Source organism: Callorhinus ursinus, unplaced genomic scaffold (assembly GCF_003265705.2).
Source record: "Callorhinus ursinus isolate GAN/ISIS: 27379988/994484 unplaced genomic scaffold, GSC_fseal_2.0 scaffold15, whole genome shotgun sequence".
Lineage (NCBI taxonomy): Eukaryota > Metazoa > Chordata > Mammalia > Carnivora > Otariidae > Callorhinus > Callorhinus ursinus.
In genome coordinates, this window is record NW_027397077.1 from 31,181,606 (window position 1) to 31,194,536 (window position 12,931).

At 35.4% G+C, this 12,931-nt stretch overlaps 1 protein-coding gene across 1 annotated transcript in view; it reads left to right on the top strand.

Annotated features, from left to right (window-relative positions):
• CNTN6 (contactin 6) overlaps positions 1-12,931 on the top strand; it is a 273,227-nt gene that overhangs the window by 115,132 nt on the left and 145,164 nt on the right. Inside the window, 1 exon segment of the mRNA XM_073901777.1 lies at positions 6,297-6,423. Coding sequence (XP_073757878.1) covers positions 6,297-6,423 — 127 coding nt within the window.

Below are 12,931 nucleotides of genomic sequence, written 5' to 3' on the forward strand. Positions count from 1 at the left end.
AAAAAAAAAAGGAGAAGATAGCAGGAGGGGAAGAATGAAGGGGGGAAAATCAGAGGGGGAGATGAACCATGAGAGACGATGGACTCTGAAAAACAAACTGAGGGTTCTAGAGGGGAGGGGGGTGGGGGGATGGGTTAGCCTGGTGATGGGTATTAAAGAGGGCACATTCTGCATGGAGCACTGGGTGTTACACACAAACAATGAATCATGGAACACTATATCAAAAATTAACGATGTAATGTATGGTGATTAACATAACAATAAAAAATTTAAAGAAAAAATATTTTCAATAAACATTTTCCCTAGAACTTGAAGAAAAAAAAAGGATAAAGTAAAAGTAAAAATGAAGAGAATTTTGAACTTCTAATAAATTATTTGAGTCAACAAAGATATATATAATTGTATTTGTTTTTCTAAAAGATTTCTCTAAAATATACTAAATAATACTAAGAGGTTAGAGTGTTTATGCTTTTAAAAACTGTATATACATATAATACATATGTATTTTCATCATTTGACTCTGCTGTAAAAGATATTAGCACTCACACATTCCTTTTTTTTAAAGATTTATTTATTTTAGAAACAGAGAGAGAGAGAGAGCATGGGGGAGGGGCAGAGAGAAAAGGAGACAGAAATTCTCGAGCTGACTCCCTACTGAACAAAGAGCCAGACTCAGGGCTTAATCCCAGGACCCTGAGATCATGACCTGAGCTGAAATCAAAAGTTAGACGCTTAATCAACTGAGCCACCCAAGCACCCCAGCACTCACACATTTCTATTTATATTCCCTTATGACCCTTCATTTTTCTATTTATATTATTATATGTACATTATCCAAGTTTATAGTTTTCATATTCTGTTCTATAACTAAAAATAACATGGATTTTAAGTATTAGTTTTATATTTATATATATTCAAAGTGCCTCCTATTCTTCCTTCTTTCTTGAGATTTATATATTCATTCATTTTTAATTGGATGGATTTCATTGTTAAGTCATTTCTTTAAGAATAGTCATTTATGTTACAGTCCCCTGAAGGTTGTTTTTTTTTTTTTATGGTAAAGAATGTTGGATGCCATTATACTTGGAAGATGGTGTGGTGGGTGATAATAGACATGTCACCCTTTTATTCAGAATATTGTAAACTTTCTTGCCCACTGTCTTCTGGTATAGAAGCCTGCCATTTTAAAATCTAGATTAATTTAATATTTTCTTTCATTCTTTTAGATGATATTCTGTTTCATCCTGGTCTTGTTAAGCTTTTCTTTAACTTTGAAGATCACTTAAGTAACACATGTCTTGGTATTAAGTGCTTTCTCTTAAATGTCCTAAAACATGGTATATTCTTTAAATATATGGGAAATTTTCTTTATGATATCTGCTGCTGATACGTTTGTTTTATTCTCTATCTCAATGACATCAAAGATTTTATGTTTGCTCATCTTTATCTTTCTTGTTCATTGCCTATTTTTCAGTTGCTTTTGATCTGTGCTTTTTCAACTTCATTGATTACAATTACCTCAAAATGTCCCTTTACGTCAGTAATTTGACTTCAGTGGGTATCTGTTTTGTTGCTTACCTATTCTAATTGATTTATTAGCTCTTTAGTGATGCTTTTTGGTTTGCAATTTGTATCCTTACATTTGTAACCTCCTGATTTATCTGATTCTCTTGTTTCTTTTTTCATTGCCACTGAGTTATGTTAGCTTTTTCTGAATTCATTTTCTTACTCTACAGCATGAAATAATTTTGAGAAATTTCCTAGATTGGTATTCTGTCTATCTTTGGCATGCTATGTTTTTCACTTTTATCATTGCAATATATTTGCATAGTTACTCTTCCATTTCTTTTCATTTGCTCATTCTTGAGGAAATGTGTACAGACAATTCATGTATTACTTTAGAGAGGGATGTTTCTTAACTTTTGTCTTATCATATCAAGGACCTTTTTTTTTTCCTTCCCCCTTAGCTCCAGTTTGGAAGCTGAATACATCACGAGTACCCACATTTTTAACTTGAGGGAATGATGGGATTGAGGAAGTTCAGTCTTTATTGGGAAACTTGGGTACTTCTCTTTATTTTAAGGTTTTTATTTATTTATTATTTCTTTATAAGTGGTGTGTAGCAACATTATTGGTGGAGGAGTCATGGGTATACTTCCCCTGGGGAGATGGATTGTTTATTAGTGTTGGACTCTAGAGGTTTTACCAAGTGAGTGTGTAGGCATGAAACTATTAGTCTGTAAAATACAGTCAGCTTTACTATTCACACTTCCCTGCTTCACTTTCTGCTTACCATAAGCTCTGTCACTCCTCTTCCGGCTGAAGAGGAAAAATATTAAAATGCATTATATATATAAATATATATTTATATACGACTGTGCTTAACTCCAGAACTGGAGGTTGTTATGAGAATTCTCATAACTTGTCATTTCACCAGTAAATCTCACTGGAAGTGAGGATGAGAATAAAGAGTCAAAAATTCACTTCTCTGAACAGAGCAAATTCTTCTCACTGCACCATTGTTTTTGTTGTTGTTGTTTGCTTCTTTGTTTGTTTTGATTAAAGTCAATGGCAATGGGATTTGTCCCTTTTCTTGTTCAGACGTTGTTCATTTCTGTTGTTTACTTGTTTATTTGCATTTACAATTTCTTGACCATTTCATCAGCTGTTGGAGTAAAATGAGTCTGTATTGCATCTTCAGCCCACTCTTTCTCAACTAGCTTTTACAACAACACAAACATATAAGACTTAAATATGGCTATTTTACAGCTGAAAGTTAAGTAAATTGTCCACCATTATGTAGCTAGTTACTGACAAGGCTAGAATTAAAACCTGTCTGTCTCCACTTCTAGGTTATTGATGGAGTATACTGAAATTATAATTGAAAATAAAGTTAACAAAATAATTTATTTTACTTGGGTGCAAATATTTTGGAAGACTAAAGGGAAGGAATTAGATCTGAATGGATAATGAAAACAGTGAAGAAGGAATCAGGATACCCAAGTTTAATTTCTTGCTGTTTCTTAAAGCAGGTGGTGAATTTGGAAAAAAAGATGATCCAACTTCCTGAGTTTCAGTTTCCTTGTCTATAATAATGGTGATGATGACAATGGTAGTTGTGATTGTCATGATATGGGACTACACATTTCCTTGTACCAGAAACAATATGATGGACTTTTTAAGCAGTATACCATTAAATCTCAAAACAACCATTTGATATACATATGTCTATTTTACCAATGAAGATACTGAGAATTATTCAAACTCACTAAGGCTCATTTGATTCAGGGACACATACTCTCTCTCTCTCTTTTTTAAGATTTATTTATTCATTTGAGAGAGAGAAAGAATCCTCAAGCAGATTCCCTGCTGAGTGCAGAGCCTGATGTGGGGCTTGATCCCAAGATCCTGAGATCATGACCTGAGCTGAAATCAAAAGTCAGACACTTAACTGACTGAACCAACCAAGCAGCCCATAGGAGCACAGACTCTCAATCACTAGCTCTATTGTCTATCCATACCAAAAGTCTAACCTGAATGGTCTACAAAAGACCTACCAACTTTGAGATGTAGAACTATGGTAAGCAGAGGAGATGACCATGCTCTTACATGTCTCTCAAATATAACTATTAGAGTTATGGACTGGGTGTCCTAAAATTAAGTCTTAATATGATGAGATTTATGCTTTATGTTGTTTATTTCAACTTAAAAAAAAAAACCAACAAAACAGCATTTCTTCACCTTAAACATGAGAATTGAACTCTTCATCCTCCTTTTTCCCTTCCTTTTTTTTCTTAACAATTCAGTCTAAATGCCATGAAGGAAGCTAAGTAAGGTATGCATCCACATGAATGTGGAAGATGAGAATTACAGTGGCCCAGCATGCGGTCATAGAGCCTGAGAGGGATGAGAAACATATCCTTGCAGGATAAAGGGTAGGGCAGTGTTGGTTCAGTGGCAAAGAGGCAGAGTTCGATAAAGGCAATAAGGATGCCTATGGTGGGGTAATCTGGCCCAGGATATCAGAGTCTGAGAAGGCTCAGGAGGGTTCCATTGCCAGGAAAGGGTGATGAAGGTGGAAACCTGGATTCTGGTGTTGGAACCAAGCAGAGTGAGGACAGTCTCCATAGGGAAGGGGTGTTCAGTGTGCATTGTTATATCTGAAGGATGTGAGAAAATTATGCACTTTGGAATATGACCATGCACAGCGTGTCAGAGCTCAAGTGAAGTGAAAGAGAATCCACAAAGGGTGGGCTGCTGCACAAGGTCAGAACCTGAGGGAGGTGAGAAGGGAGGAGACAGCCCAATAAGTGGTTTCAGGGCAGGTATGGGAGTAAACTTGGGAGCACATGTCAGAACCTGTGTAGGGTGACAAGGACCTTTACAAAGGTGGTAGCAGTAATTGGAGATTAGTTATATACAGGGGAATTGAACAAATGCATAAATATGTCTATACACATAGACACATGCTGAATGAGAAGGCCTCAGAAAAAGAACACCTCAATAACATTGAGTACACTTCACATCCAGATCATGGTTTCTAAATACCATTCTCTAATAAAAGAATCCAGGTTTCCTTGGTGGTCGGGTTGAGGGGGGCGGGGAGGTGCGGAGACTACTTCCATGGTGAGGGTAGGAGATACACAAGATAATTCTGGAACACTTTCTTGTACCAGAAAGTAAGGAAGCATTCAAAGTATGATAGGCACATGTCAAAAAGACAAACCACTTTAAATGGGCTCCTGCTGGCCAAATCATTGACAATTTGGCCATCAAAATAATATTAATGGCTTATAACTTGTTTAATAAAATTAGAACTCATGGATTCACACTGACATAGTAGACAAGTTTGATAGAAATATATTAATAAAACACTTAAATGTTCAATGAAGAGCAGTATATTTGCATTGTCTTAAAAATACCTAAACACAAAATACTTACTAATTATAAAGAGGAAAAAAAGTGGACATCTGTGTGGCTAGGTTACTTAAGCATCTGCCTTTGGCTCAGATTATGATCTTAGGGTCCTGGGATCGAGCCCTGTGTCAGGCTCCCTGCTCAGTGGGGAGTCTGCTTGTCCCTCTTCCTCTGCCCTTCTCCCCTGCTTGTGCCCCCTCTCTCTCTCTTAAATAAATAAATAAAATCTTTTAAAAAGAGAGAGAGAGAGAGAGAAAGTAACTTTATAGTGAAGTCTGGCAGGCAGTACCTTAATCAGTGACCAAAGTTAACTTCAGCAGTTTTGGGGCAAATAGAAGTCCTGTACCACCTGATAGGACGCAGTATAAAGCACACAGTATTCCTGAATCTAATCATACTGAAACAGACACTAAGGAGCACCCAGCTGGGGAAGGGAACAGGGGACAGAGGGTAAGACAATATGATCAATATACTCTGGCAGATGGACGAGGAGTCTTCTTCAAGGTGATAATTTTTAAAAATAAGAGTCATTTTTCACTGGTTTTATTACTGTTTTTTAAAGTCTTCATAGACCCTTTTATTACCTGTACCCTCAACATACATCTCCTACCAGGTCCACTACCCTGTCCTTGGTAGCTGACTGCTCAGACAAACCCAAAGTGAGTGAAACTTTACCAAATTACTGCCTTGTAATCTTTGGTGATGTCCAAGTCAGAAAAATCAAGAGTAGGGAACTGTCCCACACTGAAGAAGACTAAAAAGATACAATTAAGTGAAAATTGTGATTCTTGACTGGATCCTTTTGCTATAAAAGATTTTATTAGAAAAATGATGAAATGGATTAGATACTAGTATTCAGTCAATGTTTTTTTTTAAAAAATATGATGGTTTTACTGAGTTTATATACAAGAATGTACTTTTTAGGAAATATAAAAGTCTTTCGGGATGATGTGGCATTGGTTTGCAAAATTATTCTGAATGGTTCAGAAAAAAAATATTTCTTTGTACCATTCTTAGAAGATTTTCTGTGTATTTGAGATTGTTTCAAATAAAAGTTGGGGTACCTGGGTGGCTCAGCCATTAAGCATCTGTCTTCGGGTTAACGTCATGATCCCAGGGTCCTGGTATCGAGCCCCATATCGGGCTCCCTGCTCAGCAGGGAGTTTGCTTCTCCCTCTCCCACTCCCCCTGCTAGTGTTCCCTCTCTAGCTGTCTCTCTCTCTCTCTCTCTCTGTTAAATAAATAAATAAATAAATAAATAAATAAATAAATAAATAAAATAAAAGTTAAAAAAATGTATATTGACTTGATATCTAATACAGAGTTGCATTCAAACCAGGGTCAAATGTTTCACATGGTGTTTACTCTTCTGTTTTCAGGTGCTGGTCTTTTGAGTCATCCTATTTTTACCCAGGAGCCACAAGATGTTATTTTTCCTTTGGATTTATCAAAATCTGAAATCATCCTGAATTGTGCCGCCAGTGGTTACCCTTCACCTCATTATAGGTAAACTCCTAGCTCTGGGCACAACACTGTTTTTTTCTTTGTCTTGGATGTAAAACATACATACAATAAAGTGCTTAGACTTACCTAATTTGAAGGGTGCAGCTCAGTCAGTGATTTTTTACATGGGTATATAGCTGGGTGCCCACCACTCAAATAAAGATACATACATTTTCAGTATCCTCAAGTGTTCCCTCCTTCCACTTTCCAGGTGATAACTACCTTACCCCTCGCCCAGGACTCTGTCTTATTCATTAGATTGACTTAGAAGAGTTATTCTTGAGATTGGTGCCATGGAGTGCCATATTATGGCTAGAGTTGAGAGGGGGGAAAAAAAGAGAAATAAGGAAAAAGAAAGGAAAGGAAAAAAGAGAAAAGAAATGGAACAGAAAGATGGAGGGAGAGTGGGAAGGAAAAAATAGACAAGTAAAAAGAGGCACAAGAAGATAGGAAGAAAGCAAGAAAGAGAAATAGAAAGGATGGGAAAAGCAAGAAAAGGAAAAGATTTGCTTCTTTAATTTGAAAGACTCTAAAGTAGAAGCTGCTTTCTTCCCCCAATTTGGGGCTACAGGCTCAGTTGTCCCAGTTACAATGACTGTGAAAATATTCCCCTAAACAATTTTAAACAAGATGCAGACTTTTTATTTTATCAGATCAATTTCTGTGACTCCACCGGCATATCCCATTGCCCAAAAAGCACTGATTTTAGAAATACATGTTGAAGACAGCTATGTACCCTCAAAGCAGAAAAAAGGTCTTTTTTTTTTCTGGGCAAGTAGAAAAAAATTGTGTTTGTTTCTCACATATTACCTGTAGAATAACAGCAAGGAAGAGTCAGTAACGTTTTTGTTCTTAAGAGGTTACAATAAAAGCAGAGGGGTGCCTGGGTGGCTCAGTCGGGTAAGTGTTGGACTCCTGATTTGCTCAGGTCATGATCTCAGGGTCATGAGATCAATCCGTGCATGGGCCTCCCCACTGAGCATGAAGACTGCTTAAGATTCTCTCTCTCTCCCCTTCTGTCCCTCCCCTACTCCTGAGCAAGCATGCATGTGCACGTGCTCTCTCTCTCTCTCTAAACAACAACAAAAAAGGCAGAATTTGATCCACATTGTGAGTGGAATTCACAAATTTAAAAACATATACATGTATATACCATGCTTGTATAAATAATAAGGATATTTTGTTGGTAAGAACTGCATATGCAATGTGAATATCAGGAAAGACAATAAATATTAAAATGACTGTTGTAGCTTTGTGTTCTAAAAGTGTTTTTTTAAGCCCAATTTTTAGCAGTGAAATTGAATTGACACACATGAAAAGTAACAATTTCAGTCCATTTTAGCAAAATAAACTGGTTTTGCCTACTTTTTTATGTTGCATTAGAAATATCATATTTATATGTATAAATATTTTGATCTTAAAATGTCTAGTTAATTTAATAAATGTTTTAAATGCACAAAGTTAGAGACAACTCTCACCTTGTATTTTATTGGACTTACTTCGGCATTTTTTTTTTTTTTTTTACAACAAAGGAACTGAAAAGCTATGTCTTCTCATTACTTACTAAAGCTTCTCTATCTGTAACATACCCAAACAAATGAAGCCCATCAGTTAGGTGATCATTTACTTTATAAATTGGTTCTCTCAATTCAGGGTTTGTATGTTTGTTTGTTTGCCTTAAACACTCGTTGGTCTTATTTAATTTAATGTATGGTTAAATATATAAAAATCTGATTAATACATTTTTCACAGTTAATACTTAAACTTGTAATTTTATTTTTGAGAGCTAACTTGATTGATCATCACCATTGGTAGGGTTTATTAGAGGATAAACTATACATGAATTCCTGTAAAATAAGAAATATTTGCTAAGTATAGATAAGATAAATCATCAATCAGTTATATAATTGGCTTGTAACAAGCAGAAAAATGTAAAGTAGTGGATCTCATGACAATTTGCTCATTAGTTTTTACTTATGAAGAAATATTCTGAATGAAGAGACTACAAATTTCACTGTTGTTAAAGGCTTCTGTTTCTAACAGACTTGTAAATTAGTAGGCTAAAGACAGGTAATTTAGCTTCTTATTTTCAATCCCCTTAACCTGTTTTAGCTCATCTCTAATATTATAGCATAAAATACACATAGGCAAGAGGCTTTGGAAAGAGCGTGAAAAAAGAGCTGTTTTTAATGCTTAAATGTCAGACTCAGATCCAATTTCCATGATAATAAAGCAAAGGGCAGAGATATTTCAGATAATGCACATTAGCAACAAAATGTGAAATTTTAGTTTTAATATGACCCTTTCTAACTTAAATTTTATTAAAAAAACTCATTCATAACCTGTGTGTGTGTGTGTGTGAGCGTGCATGTGTGTAATAGAGGGAAAATCTTTATGATAGACATTCTAACATTATTTGAGATAATTTGAATATACTGTGAAGTCATGTGAAAGAACCTTTGATTAGAATGAAGAGTTATCATTTCTAGTCACAGCTCTGATAATTAATATGTGACTTTGGAACAATCATTTCTCTGTCTTGTCATCAGCTTCCTTATCCATAATGTGAAGGTGTGGTTGATTTAAGACATGTTTTCCTTATTCTTTTTTTCCCTAAATATTGAGTATGTATTTCCAGAGTTAGGAACACTTTTCTTTGACATACTACAATATCACTATCATACTTAAATATTTATCAATAATTCATTAATATTATCCAATATTCTCTAGTATTCAACCTTCCCAGATTGGTTCATACATATTTTCTCTAGTTGGCTTGTTAAGATCAATTTTTAATTTTTTTTTAAGATTTTATTAATTTGCCAGAGAGAGAAACAGCACAAGCAGGGGGAGTGGCAAGCAGAGGGAGAAGCAGGCTCCCCATTGAGCAAGGATCCCAATGTGGGACTCCATCCCAGGACCCTGGGATCATGACCTGAGCCAAAGGCAGACATTTAACCGACTGAGCCACCCAGATGTCCCAAAATCAATTTTTAAATTAGGTTAGCACAATGTCCAAAAAATAGCAAGGAAGATTGTGTGGCTGGAAAGAACAGAACTCAATACTAAGTTTCATAGCCTCACAGAAGAGGGCAAAAGCAGAATCAGAATCAAAACATCAGTTCAAGTAAGTGAGAGAAGGTGATCAGTGGTTAACTGGATAAAATGAACAGTCTGCTGCAGTCTGGCAGAGATCCATAGGCCTTTTTTTTTTTTCCACTTTACTTTGTTTTTATTGTTTTTTTCCAGCCCTCATGGAGTTTATTTTTATTTTATTTTATTTTATTTTATTTTATTTTTTAAATTAATGTATAATGTGTTACTGGTTTCAGAGGTGCAGGTCTGTGATTCATCAGTCTTATATAATACCCAGTGCTCATTACATCACATGCCCTCCTTAATGTCCACCACCCAGTTACCCCATCCCTCCACCCCACATGTTTTCCTTCTTTTAGTAATTTCTCTTTAGGAAAATAAGTCTCATGGGGGAAAATAAGCAATATCTAAAGCATAACTTTGGAAATAGTTTAAAAGCAACTTGTCTTCCAGTCACTTCCCATGAAGTGAACACACATGAACAAATAGGATTTCAGTGTGCTTGTAAAAGTACAGAAATGTGAGGCAAGGGTGAACAAATCTTTCCTGTGGAAAAGATCACTCTTAATTTTTTACAGACCAGGGAACACATGAAAATTAAAGAGGAAGCTTTGTAAAGGGAAGGAATATGGGTTACCCAAAGTTGGTACTTGGATGGGATTGCTTATCTTTAAATAACGCAACATATTTTAAGAAAAAAGAAAAAGAAGAAGATAACAGGAGAGGAAGAAAAGGGGAGTATGTCAGAGGGGGAGACAAACCATGAGAGATGATGGACTCTGAAAAACAAACTGAGGGTTCTAGAGGGGAGGGGGGGAGGGGGATGGGTTAGCCTGGTGATGGGTATTGAGGAGGGCACGTTCTGCATGGAGCACTGGGTGTTATGAACAAACAATGAATCATGGAACACTGCACCAAAAACTAATGATGTAATATATGGTGATTAACATAACAATAAAAAAATTAAAAAAAAAAGTCTAAGCTAATCAGATAGCAATGAGCTTATTTCCAGCTCAGAATATTTATTTTATTTGGGAAAATGAAGCAACACACACATAAATGATTTCTGTGCCAGATACACTCTATCAGAAGAAGGTCTTTGAGTGTCCTGGAGGATTTCTGACAGCTCTCCTCTTGACCTGATCACCACCGGAAGTTCCTTTCTCTAATTTAGTCTGCTCTACCCTAGTCATGAAGACATTCTTAAGTCTGAGAAGGGTTAGGTGTCTTTGAGTAAAAATCATAGCAGTAGTCACTCTGCCCTTCATTCTTTTCATTCATTTTCTCATTTCATCTTCTTAACAACCCCATGGGATAAAGCAGGATATACATTATTGTACAAATTTTATAATTGATTGATACGACTTCTGGAGAAATTAGATGACTCATCCAGGGATACACAGGAAGGGAATGTCAAAGCTAGGCCAGGGACTCTTTCCACAAGGTCAGTGGTGTCAAATTTAGTGCACATTATAATCACCCAGAGACTTACAAATTTAGATTTTAGAGTCGAGGAATGGGCTCAGAAATAAACACTCTTAACAAACACTCAATATAATTCTAAAACAAGGCCTAGTTCTGAAACACACACACACACACACACACACACACACACACACACACACACGCATATTATCTAAGGACAACAAACATAGCCCCAAGCCATTATATTCTTGATACAGGGCTTCACTACTTAATATTAAAGGATGTTCTCCAGAAAAAGGTCAAGATTTTAGTTCAAATTCATTATGTTTCCTGGCATTAATATGATATTAATGCAGATGCTAAAAATAATCATTTAAAGCATATGTCCTACTTTGCATTGTAGGAAAATTCTCCTAGGTATGCAATCCTATCAGTAATGTGTTTATGACAATCACTTGAATTCATTAATACTATTCCTCCATTGATTTAAACATATTAATTAGGACAAAGCCCATACCAGGAGCTGAACCCCTGATCTATATGCACAGTTTAATAATCATTGTACCATAGTGATTAGAACGATTATGGGGATACTGTGAAAAATTCATTTGCTGCAGCTAAGCCAACAACTTTGAATTTGTGTTGAAAAACAATTACCAAGCTTAATTAGGAGCATGTAATGATGACAGCAGTTATTTCAGCGATTGATTCCAAAATTAAAGAGAGCTAGCAAACTAAATGTGGTATATCCTTTGCTTTGAAAATGAAAGGGAACATGGAGGTCCAAAGATCATGCCCTGTAAGCAAATTGTGAAAGACAGTATTATAGAGCTAGTGAGAAGAATATTAGAGTCTTGGGATAGGCCTAAAAAAAAAAAGTTTCTATATTTTTTTCCTCCAAACATTGAGAACAAAAAACTGTACAGATTTCTCTAGAAAAAAAAATTGACAAAATTCAGGCAAATGAAACACACTGGTTTTGGCTGTTGTCTTTCAACTTCTTTTTATTAAAAGGAAGTTGAGGTACACAAGAATTGGCTAAATAATTTTAAAGTTGATTGAAAACCTCTGATTGGTTTGATATTTCGTCAATCACTTCTCATCTTTCATATGGTGGAGGATTACCTAAGTTTGTATTTCTTTTCTACTATGGTAGACATTTGGATTTTTCAAGATGTTCCTAAAGAAGTCAATGACATTTGGAAGAATACTAAAATGTAATTTCTTTTATACAGTTAGCCACCCTCATCAAAATATTTTTAATATGATTTTAGCATGAAAGGGAAGATCATAACAAAGCTGCCATTCCAAATATACGTGGTTTGGAAATCAGCTATGTTCCATAAGGGTAAAGCCATTCCTTTGTTTTTCTACAAGTTATAGGGTGAAAGGTGGGTGAAGTAGGTTTGGTTAGAGATTATTACTGGGTATTTATTCATCTTAAAATAATCAAATGGAATTTTCTAAAACATCTTACAGTTCTTTGAAAATAAATATAACTGTAAGGCCCTTCTGCTACTTAATTCATGTACCAAAAGATTATTGACTAATAGGTAAACCAAGAGACTTTTTGCTGCCTAAAATAAAAACCTCCCAAATTGCATTTGTTTTGTTAAAGTATAATTTTAGGTTGGCATTTCTAAGTACTGTTGAAATATATTCAGTGTGATTAATTTTCCAAGTAAAAGATGAACAGAGACAATCATGTTCTAAAGTAGGCAGGTTATTACTGTTTTGTTATCAGCCTCAACTTGGCATTGGAAAATCTTTGCTGGCTTTCTTTATGCCATTTGTAATATATGCTTCTTGGATTTCTATCTCTAAACCATTTTCAATGTCCAACTTTTTAGTATCAGTTGTGGAGGTTCAGGTATTGTATATGTTATTTGAAAAGTCGCTAACAGAATAGAATGGCCAGTATCTTCGACTGAATGTTTCAGTTTTATTTCTTATGTCGAGTTATGTTGCCTCTTTGTACACAATGTGGGTG